Consider the following 19944-nt stretch of genomic DNA (forward strand, 5'->3'; position numbering starts at 1 on the left):
GCTTTCAGGACATTGTTGCAAACAAAACAAGCCCTTCTCTTCCCTGAGGTCATTCCGTGCATGTGATCTCTGTGAAGGGTGTAGCAGCCACTGAGTACTGTGTGAAGGTTTATGTAAGGGAATTACATCATGAATCTTCTGAGGGCAAATAAGATACACAGTTCAGTGGCAGGGATACCCTCAAGGAACCTCATTAACATGACTCACTTAACAGAGAGAAAAAAATCCCAAATGCTTTCACTACCATGTGTGTAGATCTTTCATTTTAAATGGTATTCTGTAGGAAAAGGTGCAGTATAGATATCATGGTGAGTAGTACTGCTCAGTGAACTGCTCAGGATACAGAAAGGATGGTACTCTTTTGCTCTCTCATGCTGTGGCTGATTGTCATCTCTAGTTTTCTGTTCCTCAAAGTGAATCCAGCTCTCAAAAAAAATGTCTGGTTCTGTGTTGTCCTCACCACTTAAGAGCAGGGGTAAGCTCCTCTGTGATTCTGTGTTTTTATTTAAGGCAGATGAAAAGTAGATTACAGGTAAAAGGTAAGGGGTTCCCACTCAGTCCTGCTTCTTTTATCTCCCTCTTCCAGTAGAGGATGAAGGAATTTTCATTCTTGTTTTGGTATTGCATGTGGGAGAGATAAGTGCCAATGCCACTTCATGCAACATTTTGGTTACCAAATGACCCTGTGGTTAGTCTTATGTAATGCCTGAGACAGGTTCCCTAGAACACTGAAGTGATTTGCTGTTGGTAGCTTCTGGGATCAGCTTTCCAGCCAAGTTGCATTTAAAGCATCCTTCAGTGGTTTTCCATACAGGGAAAGCGAACACACATGTATTAATTTTTGTTTTATTCCAGCCCAGGTACCAGGGTGAGGTTGCTTTCATGTTGATTCTATTAGACTAGTGGCAGACTAAGACACCTTAATTTCTTGTTCTGCTTAAGTATCAGGCTGAAATACCCAAGCATACGCACTGACCTTCAGATGGACCCCACACAGTGACTCTGACCTGGTAGGGACCAATTCCCTAGCACATGAAGGCAACTTAGTGCCAATTCCTGAAAATCATGAGGCAAAGCTCTTTCCTCCAGAAATCATATGAAAGAGCATTAGGCATTATTTCACTCCAGTGTTTGTCCACAGCCTGTGTCCTGTTTCCTCCTGTGGCATCAGAATAAGCCCCTGCCTTCCCTCTCCCTTTGAGCAGTGCTTCACTGTACTCTCTGTGCTTCATTACCTGTAGGCTGCAGGCTGCTGCAGACACTTGTGACACTGAGACCAGCTGAAGCCTAATGGCAGAGGAGTCCGTGTGACTTGTCCGGCGGGCACTTTAGGGAAATAAACCCCACTGTGCTCACTGTTAAACTTCTACATTTTTCCTTTTTTTTTTTTTTTTTTTTTTTTTTTTTTTTTTTTTTTTTAAATATTTTTTCCCCTGCTGCTGTTGCAGGTTTTGGCCTCAAAATTTTGTTTCTGAGGATAGAGAGCCACTGCCTCTGTACCGTCAGGCTGCAGCATGACATGCAGCAGAGACTTCATTATGCATAAGCAGAGCCATCTCTAAGGCAGGCAAACACTCTGTGGCTCTGCAGAACAAAAGGAAAGTGAGAAACAGAACGAGCAAAGGTATTATTTGCTGACAATAATTGTTTCAAATTGCAGCTGATGGCAAGGATTAATCAAAGTGTCTTAATATTTTACTCGGGAGCAGGGGAAATATTAGGGGAGGGAAGAGCTGAGAAGTGCTCTTCCAAATCTCCCTTGAAAAGTTAGTAATAGTACTGTGGAAACAATGCTTAAGGTTTTGAAACTTGTAGTGTGTCTTTTATTGAAATAGCTTTGAACCCTTATACTCCTTCTTTCTAATTAGTAACAGTGCAACTAAACCTAGCTAAAAGGTGGGAGAAAAATGTAGCATACAATGTAGCATTCATGTTACGTGGAGCTATGTATATTAGTAGTTACAACTTCATTTTTCGCCTATAATTAAATCTAATTACGTTGATTTTATTACATCAATTAATTACATATATTTTGCCTATAATTACATTTAATGCAATCTTCATTTTAGTTCTCTCAAACCAATGCTTAACTTTAGATGCATCTAACAGAACTCTAGTCCAGTGCTGTTCTCTACAACCTCTGCCCTTTCCTGATTTAAATACCTCCTAAAGCTACTGGTTTTCCACAGCACCCACAAGAAACTACTGTGTCCTAGTCTTCCATATGTAATTTATTATGGAATGAACCACTCTCTATCATGGAGGGAGGGGGGCACAGAAACACCTGAGTCAGGAGTAGTTGCCACTTTCATTTAACCAAGGCCAGTGAAGACGCAGTGCTGTAGCTATGCCTACCACAGCTTGCACCTACATGAAGCAAACTTGTGTTTACATCACATGAAATAATGATAATGAATTTTCAGTCATGGGATATATTCCCAATATTTGCAAAGCTTCAGGATTAAGCCTGTGACTGTACACCTTCTAAATAGATTTCCAGCCAAAGCAATTTGCAAATGTTTTTGATCAGGTGTATTCCTGTAGCACCTTTAAAAACTGAAATACTACCAGCTCTAAGGATATTTGCCAGCCTAGCTTTGAAAATCCTTTCTGTTGAGCTCTGATGCATTATCCCTCTCTCTTACTCAAATTTCTCACTGGTAATGTAGCATCTGACCAAATCCTTATTATTCCATTTACTTGCTTCCCCCAAGTTTGTCCTCTTGGCTGCTTTGAAGAGGTGGAGCAGAGCAGAGCAACACCTTCCCCACAGTTACACCTCCCTCTCTTTTCTCAAAGATCACTTTTCTGCAGCATTTAACCTGCACACAGGGAAAGCTCCTGGCTGGCTTTTAGCAGCTAACTGCAGTCAGCTTAACACTTTATGAAATGCAGTTTGCCCTTTCAGGTGCTAGCCAGATTTAACTTGCTTTATCTTCAGAGCACACAAAAAAGGAGGAATGCTTTAATTGGAAGTAGCTTTTTTTGTTGTAAACTGCCAGTGGGACCAGGGCAAACTTCCCACCCTTGTTGGGTGGGACAAAATTGGTATCAGACCACTATTTTGGGGTAAAAATTACCTGTGCCTGTTTCTAGTAGGATTTGAGGTTGAAATGAGTATCTTAAGAGTTGTCTTTGTGGATGAACACATCTAATCTTAGATTTAATCAAATAGTCATAAGCATAAATGTGGTTCTAACACGAAGCAATTTTCTGGAGAGAGATGACCCAAAGCTTACTGCCTGCCTTTATATGCAGGGTTCTGCCAGTCTGGAAGCTTCTCCTGCCTGGTACTGTCTAGTTTCCCATTATTTTTCCCCTCAGATTTTCTCTCTTTCATTGAAGTGAGTGTTCACCTTTGAAAAAAGAAGCTGTGTGGGCTCCATTTGAAGCTAAAAAGGACGCCAAAACTCCCATTTAAATTCAGTAACACAGGCACTGCAATTACAGAGATGCCCTTGCAAAACTAGGTGCTCCTGCCTGCTTTTGATGGAGAGCAAGAAGATTTTTTTTTCACTCTTACTCAACTTAATGGTTTGTCCTGATTTTTCATTAACTTGTCTTTGCCTAGCCAGCAACTCTTAAATACTTTTCTTTCCCCCATCATTCCCTTTTCTCTATTCCTCTTCCCTGTTCTCCTTTGTCTCTTACTTTCCATAGCACAGGGTAAGAAGCCCTCCTCCTGGGGTTCTTTGTTCTGTTAAGAAGTTACCACACCACAAGTTGAGGTATAAGGTGGACTTTCAGCAAAGTCCTCTGCCAAAATTAAAATTCAGCTCAGTCCCGCCTCTCTGCACTGTGTATTTTAGCATTAAGGTGATTTTCAAGCAACAGGGGCGAAATTAGACCGCAAATAAAAATGATCCAGAGGGTAAGTGCTTGGCCTCATGTATTTGCATTTGCAGGCACCTGTATTCATGAGTCCTCTTTTGGTTTGTGTTCTGTAGGACGAGGAAGGTCAGCCACTGCTACCGGATCGTTTACCGGCACCCGGAGCGGACGCTGTCGCAGGACGAGGTGCATCGCATCCATCAGGCCATCCAGGAGTCAGCAGTTCGGGAGCTGGGCGTGGAGGGCAGGTTCTAGCCCTGCTGCTCCAGAGCCCCAAGGACAGCTGCTTTTTTTTTTTTGTTATTTTTTATTCTTTTTTCTTCTCTTTTTGGGGTAGTTTTAGGTCACAAGTAGAGAGAGGGGTTTTGCGCCTGAACGTAGAAAGCGATTGATAAATGGGTGGTGGTAAAACTGGCAGGTAATAAACATTACTACTGAGAAATCATTGACAAAGTGCTGGTGCTTTATTTTAAGAAATGGGGGAACAGCAGTAATGTAAGATTTCCCTCCTGTTACGATAAGAAATACACTGCCTGGTGGTTTTCTGTGTTGCTAATTGGTCCCTGGGTTCCATTAAACTGTAAATACTTGGCATTATTTCTGTTTTGACAGGATCTTCTGTCCATGTAACAAGTGAAGCAAATCAGAGACACAGATTAATTCAAGGAAGAAAAACCCATCCCACCCCACCCCCAATCCCCGCTTTTTTTTTTATTTTTTTTTTTTAAATAAGAAACCTTCAAGAAACCTTCCAAGAAGTACTTCTTGTGAAGTTTGGCTCTCTTACCTTCAGAGCCCATGGTTACAAGTAGTTCCTGTTAGATCCTCTTACTGCCACAGAGATGAGCAGAGCTTAGTGGGGTGCTCCAAGCTGTGCTGCCTTCACCAGGGGAGGAGGTCCCTTGTCTCACTTCTCTTTGCACAGACATAGTGCAAGATAAGTCTCCTCCCCTGTCACCATCAAAGTATTCATATCACCTGTGGAAGGAAGGCAATAAATAGAAACTCTTCCCTACAATTCCCTGAAAAGCAGCTGCCTTGATCTCTCACAGTATCTTGCTTTCTAGCAGCAGTGTCATTCGACCTTTAAGGCAGGAAACCAAACTAAAATGAGATGTGCTGTTTGAGATTCCAGTTGCTTTACAGGATGATTGCCTTTTTCATTGCAGGTTATAATAAGTAAATTCTGGCAGTGGTATGATGCTGGGGCCTGTAGAAATGTTCAAATGGTCTGATAAATACTTGATGAGCCATTGCAGATGCTGGTCGGGAATATGGGACCTGTTTTGGCTTGTGATGGTGTTCCATGCCATCTTGCAGGTCACATCTGGTTGCTGTGCAGGCAACATTCCCTCCTTCAGGGGAGAAGGCAGTAAAAATGCTGCAATAAACAGCATCTAACACTGATTTATACCTTATCAAGAAACATCTGTGCAGCAAGCTTGTACTCAACCATAAGAAGCCAGTTACTATTGCAGATGTGACAGAGGCAGAGAGCTCATTTTAATTTCATTACTCAACATATTTAGCTGTGTAAACAAATCCTAATCTAAATGGCTGTTGTGTTATCCAAATAACTTGATTATGACAACAATATGCTAGACTTTTTACAAGGCAGAAAGAGTGAGTGGCATTTAGGCACGAGAAAAACCTACGTGGTTATTTTTAAACCATCATCTACTAAGATCCATAAAAACAGCCTAGCCCATTTGTTGTTTCTCAGTCTCCTTCATGCTTCACCTTTTCAGAATTCTCAGTGATGAACATGAGGAGGAGGAGGAGGAGGACTTCCCTGAGCTGCACTGAGTAGTACTTGTTCCAAGACAAGGCCTGATGGATGCTGTCACACAGGGCAGCAGATAATGAGGGTCTGAATTGATGAAATTGTCTGTGGAGAGAGTACCATAACCTGTGTGCTGCATGAAAGAACTAAGTCTCTTGGGAAAACTGGAGAACATCTGTGGTGAAATAGGTCACAAGAATTCCCTTTTAATTTATTGATTAGTGAGTTTTCAAATCTTTAAGTTCTTCTTTGATTTTGGTCAGTCCATTTTGAGGGCATAGAAATCTGGGGAAAACAAGGAGAAAATTGGACACTGAGCCTTTTTCATTGCAGCCATAGGACATCATGTCTGGCTTTGCAAGGCGGTTTGGGTGTTCTAGGATCAACCCATATTCAGTCACTGACATCAGCTGTGTTTAACTCAATGATTTTATAGCTCTTTTCCAAGCTAAACAATTCTGTGGTTCTCTGTGTCTGGATTGCACTCCAGTGAGCACAGGCTTCCTGCAACAGCCAGGTCTTGGTGGAGTAGTGTTATCCTTTGAAACCTGAAAGGTTAATCTCACAAGCTAATAGGTTAAGGGGGAAGTGGAAAGCTTTCCCTGAAGGTGACCTGACCCCATGGGATCATCTTCTGGAGTACATGTTTTCATAGGAGCAAATTTCAAGCAAAGACATGAACCATTAAGATTAAAAAACCAAACAGCCTCTTCAGGAGCAAGTGTGATTCAATCATATGAAGGCCTGTAAAATCATATGGGCTGGCTGTGAGTTTAATATAAATACTTGGGTATGTTTAGCTTAGGTAAACCTTTGTCATATATGTTTAGGATTAATCTACTTGGAAGACCTGTTGTTCTGGCAAGAATTCACCAGAAGTAGCAAAGTAGACCTCAGATCAAAAGGCATCAGTGTTGCACTGATTTTTTATGCTCCTGTCCTCTGGAAAATATGGTTTTCCCTTCAAATCTTGACCTTAATTTTACTGGGAAATCTGCTGTGAATAGTAGTAAAATCTCAAACCATGTGATCCCTTGTGGGTGTTGACAGGGAGCCCATAAGAATCCCAAGGTTGTAAAAGCCATGATTTATTTCACTGCTGGTCAGAGACCCAAGATGCCAACAGGACCTCAGAGACTGGACTGATCCTGGTGGGAATATGACTAAGGAAGGTCCTTGGGACACTGACCAGCTCTGTCAAAGCAAGGTGCCCTCTGCTGTCACTTGGCTTTTCTCAAGACTTATTTAGCACAAAGGTAGGTGAACTGGCTTGAAGACCAAGAACAACATAGCTGCTAAGGTAAGGTCCCTATAATCTATAAAGTCTCTATAATCTATAATCCTTATAATCTGTCTCATGAATATCCCCCAACTTTGGATGAGCTACAAGTCTAGTAAAGGAGGATGAGTTCCCAAATACCAGTGTGGAAATACAAGGGGAGCAGCATCTGAGTAATTAATGGGCATGCTGACTGACTAGTGACAGGCACAATACACTTCTTGTTTTTATCAGTTCCTTGTGTATGTTTTTGTGTACTTCTGGGTTTTACATCAGTATTCTTTAATCAAAGAGGAAAAAGTAAATTGTAGCAAGCTACAGGAGTACTGGAGGGGTCCGTGTCATTGAACAGTATGTATTGTTGGAATGTTCTGGGTGCTGGTTTGTTCCTAGTTACTATTGGATTTCAAGATAACTGTGATTCCTGAAAGGCTAAAGGTTTAGTTATAACACCCAGTTTGGATCTTCCCAGTACATGGCAGCAGATCTACACTGCACTAAGCTTTACCTGGTTCTGATGTTCTTACTAAAGGTGCTGCAATGGAAAGGTGGTGTGATCTGGATAGGCAGGAAATGGCTCTGGTTTTACCCTTGAGACTGCAGTCACCTCTGCCATGGTATTACCAGGCATGATCAAACAGTTGCACAGATCTGAAATCAGTTTTCTACTGGGAATCCAAACTACGTTAGTAAATCACTGGTGGTCATTATTCATTGATAGTGTTACTGCTGTCCCTTCTGCAGCTGGTGGCTGTACTGCAGCACTGAATTTACTGTCTTCTTACTCTGCACCTGTATTTGGTTTCTCAGCTACTGACATATTGGTCTCAGCTTTTGAATAATTTCATGTAGGGTTTAGCTGTAAAAAAAAAAAATGAAAAAAGAAAAGTTGTGGGCTTTTTGTGTGTTTGGTAGTTTTTGTCTGTGATTGGTGCATTTCAACTGTCCCAGGAAAACTCTTAGTCAAGGCAGGACTCTGGTGGTTCCTTGAATTAAACACAGGGAGTCTTGCCCTGAAAAGCAGAATTGTGTCCCATCTCATTGAGTTCATATTTGGGCAAAACTGGAGAACCTTGTCTTCACTGTGGGCTGACTGAAGGTTGACTGGTGCAGGTTAGTTAAGCCAGGGTCAGAAAGCACTCTGTGTGGCCACCACCACCCCAAACACACAGAAGCAGTTTTATGCACAGGGACATTCTGTCAGATTCAGTGTGAGCGTGTAAAATGATTGTGCTGGGTATTTCAGGCTTGCTAGTTGGTGAGCTATCTCCATCTGAATTGTTGTCATCAGGAAGAGAAAATGGATTTGTACTTCAGCTCTGAAATAAGTAGCCATATTTTTAAAGCTCAGAGCTCTCTTCAGCTACTGTCTGCTGTGTGTCTTTGCTCAGAGAAGACTGTTTCTGTAAAACATTTGCTTTCTCTGTAGAACAGGCCATATTGGCTAATTACACACATCCTGATCAAATTTTAAGACGTGAGCATTGTCTCTGAAGGGCCACCAAAACTGAAGGAGTCTTGTGATGACCTGGAACAAATTTGTAGGGGACACAAAATCAGTCATTGGTACTTCCTACCTGCTTTTAAATGTTGGTACAATCACATTGGAATTTGAAGCTGAGTATCTCAGAGGAGAAAACTGCAGTTCAATACAGAGCATGGGCATATGCTGGGTGGAGGCACTGACTTCTGTTGTATAAGGTTTGATCATCATTAACATCTGATGCACTCAAATGTTTGGCAGTTTTTGTGCTTTTGTGCTTTTGTCAGATGGCCTCTGTTATTCTATTTATGCCCACTGTTAACTCAGTAGAGTCTGGTTTAGTCTGCCTTTTTTTACTTGGGCTTCTGACATGACCTTGCTTTCTCATTTCAGTTTTGCTTACTGTCTCATACAGTTCTTGCTGTTGAAATCTGCTATAACTTTGGTGAGGAAACAGTGCCAGGCTGCAGGCAGGGAGATTTATTATGCCACAGCCTAAAGCCTGTGCTCCTGCACCACATTACTGCAGGTCTCTCTGTGCTCACCCTCTGGATGCAGGTGATTAACACGTGGTCCAGGGAATTGTGCCTCTGCCTGCTCAGTAATTTGCTGGGCAGCGCTGCAGTCATCCAGAGCAGCTGCCACTTAAATGGGCAGTAGATTGTTCTCTTTTCATTTTAGTGCCTGCAGCTTCACCGTGTGCCACAGCCAGACACGCTGTGTTGGTGTTTGCTGCAGCAAGGCATCACTTAGCTGCATCTCCCAGTGTGCTGCCTGTGCAGGATCCCTGCGTGCCTGTAAATGGTTGTTCCCATCTCCTTCCACAGATGGGAGGCACATCGAGGCCAGGGGTCAGGACTAAAAGCTTACTAGACCCCAACAGGTATGATTAACTGCTTGTGGGATTTCAGCAATGTCTGTACAGGATGGAAAGTCCAAACATGAGGTGTCTGCCCAAATGTTTAGTCACTTTTTGTAAAGATTTTGTAACCCAGCGCTCAGTGGCCATGGTGACACTGGTGTCATTCTGGGAGAGGGGAGCAGGTTTAGGGTGTGATCACAGGGTAGCTGAGAAGCAAGGCACTCATGTCCTGGGCTCAAAGTGCTGAGTTATCCTCCCCACCACCATGCTCCAGGGAGGCACGGGTGTGATTTTGGCTGCCTGCCTTTACATAGGCACATAGTAAATAATGAACATGCACAGCCAGGCTTTTTGGTCATCAGTTATCACTGTAACTGATGATTAATTCAAGGAATTATTGATTCTAATGCCAAATCTTTACTAAAGGGTGGTAGAGAAACTAGTAATCATTCACAGGGTCATCATTGACAGATCTCAGTATAGGAAGTGAATAAAATGTGTGGGAATGGAAGTGTAGCTCCATAGGTTTGTTTGTATCTTCCAGATCGTGAGGGGAGTTATTGACAAACTCCAGTCAAAAGTCTAACTTGTAGCCACACCAAGGCCCCTCTTGCTGGGTGTTCACATACTTGGTGGTGCTTCCAGGAGGAGCAGGGCCCTCTGGGGTCACCAGACAGCTCTGCAGAGATGTCTGCTCAGTGTCCATGGGAAGCTCTTGCCTGGACATGAGACTGTGAGCACACACTGTGCCTTGCATATAAACATGGTTGGAGCCTGATTGCCTTAAAGCTCCCATCCTGTGCTCACTGTACACACAAGCTGACCTCCCTGGGCACTGCCCTGAAGCACTTCCTTTCTTTGGCAATCTCCTAAATTTTAGTAATCTCCCTTCAGACCTCACCTCTTCTCCCCCTTTCTACCACAATGTCCAGTCAGTGTCTGCTGCCTTGCCAGAAGCTTGCTCAAAAGGTTTTCACACTGGGGCCAAAAAAACCAGATATGTGCTCCCCAACTATGTGTGTTAATGCTGTGGTGTCTCCTCTCAGCTGCTGTTTTCCCAAAGTTTGCCAGAACATCGTGTCCCAGAGACCCTCACTTGAAGTTCAGCATGGATGTGTTTGGATTCAAAAGTCAGTGAAGGTCACTGGCAGTGGAAGCCTGAGCACCCATCCCCATTGCACACAGCCTTGCTTCCTTCTGCAGTGAGACAGAGAAATAGCAGGCCTGCTAGGAAGGCATGGTTAAGTGTATCCTGACTGAAGGTTCAGGTGTATTAGTCAGAGCATGATGCCCAGCATGGTCCCTTGCATGTACTTCCAGAAAATGATTACAAATATATATTTTGATAAATAACATCAGCAGCCCTCTCTGTGTGTTTACATGCTGCTGTTACTGCACTGTATGGCCTGCATCATTTTCCCTTCTGCTTGTTAGAACACAAAAATTTGAATTTGATTAAGAATTAATCATTAATTATTTTCTGATGTTCTTGGTCTTGCAGCATTACTTCTTATGTTTGAACAAGGAGGTCAGCCCAGCTTTGCTAAGAAGATTTTCAGTACCTTACTGAATTATGTTATTTGTATGTCACACACATATGAAATCAGAGTGGGTTATGTGGGTCTCATTTCTGTGCTGTGGACACACAAGCAGGGTTGTTTTTCCCTATATTCTGTCTGATTAGAGATTTTTCTCTCTGCTGCTTTGACCTGATACACAGAAATCACCATTTTCCTAGAAAAATTCAATACTTTCTGGTGCCTCCTGCTGTCAGAGCCAACACTCTCCTGAGCACTCTTCCTTCAAAGATCAATCAAATTTTGGGCAGAGAACTCCCTTTCCACTTGAGACTTTTTTTTCAGCCTGAACGACTTTCTGGCATCTGTTTTAGGTTCCTGTGCAACACCTGCTGCTGGTGACAATGCAGGTCTTTTTCTGCCTCCAGGGAAGAAAGGTGACTTCATAGAAAGGCCAACTTTATAAAAGACATTTGAATTAAATGTCCTGCCATAATGACAAAAAAAAAAAAAGAAGAAATCTAGCCTCTTAAAAATCATGCACAGAAGTCTGTTTTAGTCTTTACTAGAGAGCAGGTTTGTGCAGTGGTAGCATTTCCACATCAGTGCAGCTAGTGAGGCTCCAACAGAGAACAGCTTTTCCACTGAAGGCTCTTTCATCAATTTGGAAAATTGCTTGGTAGTTTTATGGCTTCCTTTCTTTCTGTTTGGTCACACATCTGGGGCTGTTGGCTGTGCCTTCTCTGCTGGATCCCAAACACCTTCTGTGTCTGGTGCTCTGGCTCTGCACAGGATGGGACAAAGGGGAAAGTGGCTCTAAACTTACAGAGTCTGGTGACTGCTATCACTTTCTCTGGGCTTTGAAGGAAGTCAGCTGGAAGAGTGCTGCTCCTAGCACTGATGTTCCAGTGGAGACATGGTTAACAGGAAGAAAAGTTGTGGCATTTCCCAGAGGGAAATAGATGTAAGATGATCCATGTGGGACAGTTGGCCTTGCATTCAGACAGCAGCTGTTCCATGCCAGGGAAAAGGTCATTTTTTCAGTGTAGATGCAAGTGGCATCATACATGGCCATCTCCACCTGGAAACCACCTCTACAGTCCCAATATTGAGCTAAACACTGGGATCACTATGGTGATCCCAGCAGCTTTCCTGCATGGCCACTGAATTATTTTATACACAGAACCAGAGCATCATGTATGGGACTCTGTCCTGAAAGCTCTCTGGAAGAGCACACCCTGTAAATGGGGTAGTGTGGGCTTGTTATTAAACCCTCCCAGTCAGTGGCAGACCTAAAAAGGAGGGACAAATCTCTCCATAAATGTGGGTCTTTATCTTAACAGTCACTGTAACCCTGGGCTCCTACAAGATCTTATGGATCTTGGAACATTTTTCCAATGAAGATCAAATGGTGTGCCTTTATCAGACACATGAACTGAAGGCTGAAGAGACTGAAGTGTTTGCCTTGTCTCACAGATTTCTGGTGCAGTACCTGAGTCCCATTCTGCAGGTGGCATGTGTCCTCAGGAATGAGGAAAGGGAGGACCTTGGTGCTTTACCTGATCTTTACAGCACTGGATTAGGATTGAGTTCCACTTCTCTGCTTCTCTGCATTGCAATGACATTTAATGCATTACACTGAAAGTTTTCTCCACCAAAATCCAACCAGAAGTTTACAGTGACTGAGAGACAAAGTATGAAAGAAGGAAACTGTGAGGAAACGAGGATCACCAGGCATCTAATTTTCCCAATAATTCCACTCTTTTCAAAGTACACATTGAGTGAGGCTGAGGCAGCAATTGGCAGCACATTCACAGCACCTTGGCCCTCTGTGTATGTGTCTTCTGCAAGGATCTCTGTCTGGTGTGTGTACTGAAATTGTGTCTGGAGCTACACAGTTTCTGCCTGGGGCTTCAGCATGCCTGGTCTGCCAGAAGATTTCCTCTCAAGAGCTCTTGGGCACCTTGGATCTGCTGGAAGGAAGGGGATGAAATGCTTAGTGGAAAGGTTTAGCCCTGCAGGGCATCTCTCCAAACATGAGAGTGCAGAGAACAGCAAGTGGCTCCAAGGCCAGTGCACACCCCAATGCTTGCATTGGGGTGCCACGAGAGCTGGGATTCACATGGTGGTGTCTGAAACACATTTCCTCTTGTGAAAGGCTGGCAAGTGTATGTGAAAGCATTTCATCAAGTTATCAAACAACATTTTGTTCTTGTCTCCATATGATGAACATAGCTTGGCTTTTACATACAAGATTATAGATGCAGGAGCTCTAAATGCATTATTTTTTCTTGCATTATCTTGTTCTGTTTCCCCTTGTGCCCGTGTGAACTTCTGTCATTCATGTCCTGTGGTAAGAAGCTGAGTCTAGCTAAGCTGTGTTAAAAAGAACGTGTGCTTTGGGTCGGTTTGAACCTGCCATCTAGCTTTGCCTGGTGTCCCACATCCCAAAATATCCAGCACAGTCAACACCCAGGCCCTCTGTAACCAGAGAGGTACTGACAAATCTGGGAAGTTTTTCCAGGAGGGTGACAGAGTTGATCAGGAGAGATGGAAGCACAGGTAGATGAGTTTAAAGTGATGCAGAGCCCAGCTCAGGAATGACTAACAAATGTGTGGTTTGTGAGACATGTAGCGCTCTGATGAGCACCAACACCCTCCCACTCTCCCGAGCATGAGAGCAGAATTCTCGGTGTGACACGCAGGGATATAACAAGGGCTAATAGTGTGACAGTCAGACTGAAAGCAAGGTAAAATTTCCTGACAGTGAGATGTATTTTGCTGTGAAACAGCCTCCCAAGGGAAAGGGCAGGAGCCCAACAGCTTTGTATTTTTTAAAGCCAAACTGGACGAAGCATTAGGAAAGGTAATTCAGGGAGCAAGTGTAAATTGGCTGGAGGACAGCATGGTGATCTAATAGATCCTTTCCATTTCTAGATTCTAGGATATAATGCTCTCTGTAATGAATTTTTGACTGGCTTTAAGCTTATGGGGTTACAGGGAGATAAAACTCAGCAAAATAATTAACAATAAGAACAAAAAACCAAACTGTAGAGTTTGTCAAATAGTCATGGAAAGTGCCAGATTGAGAGTTCCTTAGGCTGATGGCACTATTCAAAAACAGTGTTGCAAATGGAAAGTGAAAATTGTTACATAGGTAATGATTATGACAATGACATATTTTTTAAGAGTCCTGGTAGTCCCAAGAATCCAAGAGCACATCTCCAATTTGAGGGTGATTCCCATGTAAATGGGAAATTTCTGTGGCTGACACTGAAGTGCAGTAACCATTCCACTGAAACAACATGTTTTAAACATGTTTTAATGGCAGGAGTTTAACATGGGGTATAAAGCATAACTTCTGCAACTGAAACTGTAGAAGAATTGTCTTGGTTTGGCAGAATTTCATTAATTGATTAATTATCTAGACAGGAGTTTCTTTTGTAACTGCCTTTCCCCATGTCTTTGCTTTTAAAGTAGCAGGATCTGGAAATATTGACCAGGCATCCCTGGTTCCTTTTGGATAGGCAGGGAGAAGTCTGCTGAGCCAGCATGACCCTGAGCTGAGACACATTGGACTGGCCTCCTTGTGCAGTTTTAATCTCCCTCTTGAGAGTCCTGACTTCAGCCTGTGAATTCCTGGAGAACAAGGGCAATCCAGTTTCTTCCAGCAAAGACAAGAAGGGAGCCCTTTTGGAAAAATACAAAAATGCAAAATAGTATGGTTTTTGTATGGGACCAGAACAGGCAGATTGGAAAAGCTGAATATGTATTATTAACTGGTTTTAATATTGTAATTTTAAACTGAAATGTGTTGGTCGTCATTCACATAGAGAACAACTATTTTTTTTTTTTTAAATAAGCAGTCACAAAGAAAGCAGCCAAAATACAGCTGTTCTGCATTGTTTATCATTCATGAAATTATTCTTTCTTAGACAACAGCCTTGAGGAGTCATCTCAGCTGAAAGACGAAGGAAATGAGCCAGGCAAGAACTTGCATGTTGAACATGTCATCCTTCTGGAGCCACATGCTCACCATGGAACTGACTCACATGGCATTAAAAATTGTTTGTTCTCATTTACACGATCTGCAAGACTGTGTTTAATGTAATATTTGTTAGCTGCACAATTAATCAAATGCTATCCATTTGTTAATGAAGATGGAAAACATTCCTGTATAAAATGCCATGGACTACTGAGTACTCAGGTACTGTACAGTATGGCTACCTCTATATTTTAGACAGATTTACCAATATTTAAGATTTTTATTCAATAGTCACTACAGAGTTAGTTCTTTTGGCTGTTAGCTAGTCATGCAAAAATCAGTAAAAATTTTCCTTTTAATGTGTATTTTATTCATAGTGGAGCTAGAGTTCTCACTTTATCCATCAGAAATTTTAGTGTTTCATCAAAAAACCCCATAAATTCAGGCTTGAAACAAAATCCTGCCACTCTCCTGCTTCTGAAATAACAGAGCCAAAAAAATATTTATTTATAAACAACTGATGTGACAGTTTTCAGCTTTACAGCTACCGTAAACCTTCATGATCTGGGTTTCCCAGGGCTTGCAGGTTCTTAGTGTTATGGCAGCTGAAAAAATGATTACACCAGCAGCTTCCACCATTTAAGCTGCCAAAATTGCAACATGCCTCTGAAGTGGCTCTTTTTTTTTTTCTTTCCTGAACCTTCTTATGTAAATTTTTTCTGTCTGAAACCTTTCAACTCATCCCAGGTCTTAGACTGTAGATTAGTATTTGACTTTCAGCAGGATGTTTGTTTCTCGACTTCTTTATTTTATGAAAGAATGACTTCTATTCCTTTTCTATTTAGGCACCCTGGAAATCCTACCTTCCTTAGTAATGCCATAGAAAATCTCCCAAACTGTGGGTGGTTCAGCTGCTGTTACCTGATGCAACCCTCAGTCTGGGTACACTGTCTTGCTTTAGGGAAAGGATGGCTTCTGGCATGAGGCTGTGGATCCTGTCCCTCTGTTTGCTTGTTGGCTGCTGGTGTGAGGAGGCTGGAAAAGGATGGAAAGGGATCTCACAGAAAAACCATGGCATGAATGAATCAGAGAACATTGCTTCCTACTTAAATGCTAAATTCTTATCAGCTACAGAAGGGATGTAATTCTGCAATCCAGGCACAGAACAGAGGACAGATGTTGTCTGGTCAGGAAGGCATAAGTACCATAATAAGCCGTGTGATTGACTGAAAAGGGAGTTGGGAATCTCCTTTTTATTTCCTGCAGTGGCACTTCATGGGAGACCATGAAGAATTCACATCCCCTCAGTTCTCCAGCCTGTAAAGTGGGAATGACAATGCCAGTTTTCCTTTGCTGTGTTTTGAGACTTCCAGAGGTAACACTGCCCAGTCCACGTAGCGTGGGGATAGCATGCAGTCCACATTAGCATGATGTCTAATAAGGCAGTGCTTGTGCTGAACCCCAGCACATCCCAGCCATGCAGGGCCCATCCACAGTACCTGATGTGGCAGGATGAGAAGGGCAACTCCAAAACCATCCCTGAACTTCAGCCGGTTGCCACGGTGACAGAACCTCTCAGCACGGCAAGGGGAGAGTGAAATATTCTGTTAGGGATAACTTAGAGCATCGAGGCTGCACTTGGAAATACCTCTGGTTTTCTGGGTCTGGGCTTGCAGGAGACATTGCTGAACTCTGCTTGTCTACCACGAACAATGTGGGCCAAAACATGGAGAGCCACGCTGGAGGGAGCTCCAGGGCAGTTTTCCCTTGGCCTTTTGGTGTTGGGCTGGGTGGGAGAGGAACCGGCATCTCTGAAGCCCTTCTGCAAGGACTTGGTGTTGAAAGCTGGTGAATACCATCTGCTGGCCTGCTTTCTACTCATCATTCCATGTATGCTGCTGCCAGGTATCCTTTAGCCCCTGGGTCAGTGACATTCCTAGCACAAGGACTTTTCCTCAGCCAGCCCCAGGGGCACCAGCCACCCTCAGAGCCAGGAGCAGGGAAGGACACCCTCCCTCATCATTCTGGCTGTGTGACTGGGGTCTTGAGAGCATTGAATGGTCTGCTGGCAGCTGGTGGGAGGCAGATGCTAAAAATTGCTTCAGGGGAAATTGGAAGGTGTCAGAAAGATCATTTTGGAAACGGGGTTAACCCATAACCAAGGGGTTAAAGGGTCACGTGTTAAGTGACATGAATTTCCTTGCTTTCTCCTGCTAGAATTTTAGAGTTTGGAGGAAAACTGGCATGAACTTTCCTGCTGATGGAGCAACATACAAATGGACATGGTTGTAGGGTAGGGATCCCAGATTTTATACAGGAAATAATGAAAAGTTCTTTGTAAGCCACACTTATTGGTGAAAATGTGACTGAGTTTCTGAAGATGAGAGGAAGCAGACAGGGGCCTAAGAAATATCTTTAAAAGCTAGGGAAAGCATGGAGAAACTTAAAAGAGAAACAAGATAAAATGGCAATTGCATGTAAGCCCACACAGGCACTTACTCTCCTGATTTCTCTCTTACACCCACGCACTCAGCACATCTTTCTGTCCAAAATAGCAGGGAAAAGATATCATAACCTTTATTGTCCAGAGTAATTTATCTTCACAGGTCACTAACAGCAAATTCTTAGAGCAAGGAGACAGGTACTTCACAAAACTCATCTGCCTGCTTTTTTTCCTTTTTAAACCTGAAAAAAACAAGGAAGAAAGCCCTTGTGAACTGTGGAGTTGAAGAGCTACATGTTGACAGCTCTTGGATGGCTGAAGGCCAAACACAAGTATTTGGATGCCAGTAATGCCATGGGAGGCAGCCAGGTGATTGTGTGGGGAACCAGGGCTCTCTTTTCTCACAGCAATGGCTTTGCATTTTTGGGGGTTGCCAGGGAACATGGCTGCAGCTCCTGTGAGCTTTCACTCCCAAAATGCTGGGCAAACCAGGGGCTTTCTCACCCCCCATGTCCAGCTTTCCTGAAAAATCACCAGCTGGCTGCTGTTGCTTGGGAGTAGGATGCCCCTGGAGATGAAGCCTTTGGTTGCACAGGGTTTATGCAGCAGGATGAAGGTGGGTGGGTGGCTGCCAGCTGGGTTTAAACTCGTGCCACCCCTCTAGGCTGCTCAGAAGGGCTGAGCTCTGGGGGTCTCTGGGAAGACAGGGCCATCATGTACTCAGACAAGGTCAGCATCATCTGCCTGGAACAAGGAGCAAAAGTTTGAGCCCACCCTGAGCGAGCTCCAACTCTCCCTTTCCAGGGATAATCTTTTAACTGGGATTCACGCAGAGGAGGCACTTGGAGAGTCACACAGAGGACTGAAAGCAGTTTGGATCTTTGTCCTGTATTTAAGACACTGTAAACTTCCCTTCTGAATATTGGCATAGGCCCTCTTGGCTGTGATTGGTGTCTGACTCCATCAGACTCTCCATCCCAGCACACACGGAGTAAAAGACTCCACCAGCTCATTGAGAAATTAAATTTATTCATCAGAGTCATGTCCCATGCAGAGAGGAAAAAAATCCCTGGGCTGATGTGGATTCCTCTATTCTATATATTCATTCATGGCTGATGGTTGGGAAATTACAGTATGGAAGAGATTATTATGGCTGCTGGCAAGGAATGGAATTTGTAACAGCAGATTTAATTATTTTAATATTTAATTTTTTAAAAATTGTTTTATTTTATTTTATTTTGCAAAAGGTAAATAATACCCAAGAATCCCTCATTCCACTTCCAGTGTTCTTTTCTCGCTACATGAAACTGCTAAATCTGAATTGGAAATATGCAAAAAAAAAAAGGGCTTTTTTATGATGTTTGGAAGAAAATGGATTTGCAGAGCTTCTCTCTTTAAATGTGTCAACATAAATGACATCCTAGCAGGTCTTGCAGATTGCATGGCATAGGCAAATAACTGCTATTTATTGCATGGGCTGTGCAATTTTTTACCTAGCTATTTCTGCCACATGCAGAGTAGATGAAACAAATTTTCCTCGCACATTTATATATACATTTATACATTTATATAGTGCCTGTCAAGAATTGCATGCTGTGGTCTCCACTAATGCTCATTTGTGCCATGATTCCTTATCCAGGATTTAACCCCTCCCAGAGGAAAACTACATCCCATCTGTGATACCTCGCACAAAACAAGCCAGATTCTGTGCAGTGCTCTGTCTAACAGGTTAAAAACAGCATGTTTCTTCCCTTTGGCCTCACTAGTCTCCTCTGGAAAGGCAATCTAAGTCAAGTCTATCACAGAGTTACAGAGGGGACACCTTGCAATTGACTCTTTCAGGTCTCTCAGTTTTTCACCACCAGCTCGTTTCAAAAGGATAGCAACATAAAAGAGAAAAACATTTAAAAAGAGAAGACAAAGAAGTCAAGTGAGTCTCAACAAGGAAAATCCAGTTCCTTCTGCATGGATATCAGTAGAAGCTATGTATGTAAGCACATCAGAGTTACTTTGTTTGAGGCTTTTGATGCTAAGGAAAAGAAATTAAACCATTTCTCTATTACTTCCTTCTTGCAGTGTGAATTACCAAGCTGTTTGCCCCACTGGCTTTGGATGTTCTCTACTAGTGTGTTAGTTACCAAACATGTTATGCTCCAACAGGTCTTCTGGATGGGAATATCCCTTCTGCTCGTACATCTGTCATCAGAGGGACAGCTCATGTGTCTGAAGGTACCCCTGGAATCTGCTGAATCAGAACCCGAGTTTCCTGCTGCAGCAAGGTTTTACAATGCTCCTCTCCCTCGCTGACCTAAATTTCTCCCTTTTCTGAGACGTACAGATTACATCTGCGAGGCAAACATTGCGCCTGCGTGGGTCCCTACGCGATTTACTCAGGCACGGCTTATTTTTCAGAGTAAGAAAAATAAAGGTCTCTGCACTTAGCCTACGATGACAGTTTTGCAGCAGGAGAACAGTGAACAAGAAAAATGAAGACTGCAGAAGTGGAAGGAGGAAATGAAAGTTGCTCTTACCGACAGGGCGACATGAATTCAGCAATGGGTGGATTAGTCTGAGTGTTATCAGTGATGATGAAACACAGCAGACTGTGGTAATGAAATATTTATGAATGGGGAAATGATACTGCATTCTGCAGTGCAGCACAGGGGAAAGTGAAATTTCAAGAATACTGTAATAGCAAAGCCCTCCATTAATTATCGAAAGCAGGCTGTAATGCCAGTTACTATGACAACAGGGTCCCCTA

At 43.0% G+C, this 19944-nt stretch overlaps 1 protein-coding gene across 6 annotated transcripts in view; it reads left to right on the forward strand.

The window, feature by feature from the left end:
* FARS2 (phenylalanyl-tRNA synthetase 2, mitochondrial) overlaps positions 1-4475 on the forward strand; it is a 227042-nt gene extending 222567 nt beyond the window's left edge. For 3 of the 6 annotated variants that reach the window (XM_056483598.1, XM_056483597.1, XM_056483601.1), the window contains one exon: positions 3948-4446. In XM_056483598.1, the coding sequence (XP_056339573.1) occupies positions 3948-4086 (139 nt within the window). In that variant the 3' untranslated portion in view covers positions 4087-4446. Of the gene's footprint in view, positions 1-3947 lie in introns of all 6 variants that reach the window. The other 3 variants (XM_056483596.1, XM_056483600.1, XM_056483602.1) reach the window with 2 other exon arrangements.
* Positions 4476-19944: the final 15469 nt, after the last annotated feature.

This window comes from Oenanthe melanoleuca, chromosome 2, assembly GCF_029582105.1.
Source record: "Oenanthe melanoleuca isolate GR-GAL-2019-014 chromosome 2, OMel1.0, whole genome shotgun sequence".
Classification (NCBI taxonomy): domain Eukaryota; kingdom Metazoa; phylum Chordata; class Aves; order Passeriformes; family Muscicapidae; genus Oenanthe; species Oenanthe melanoleuca.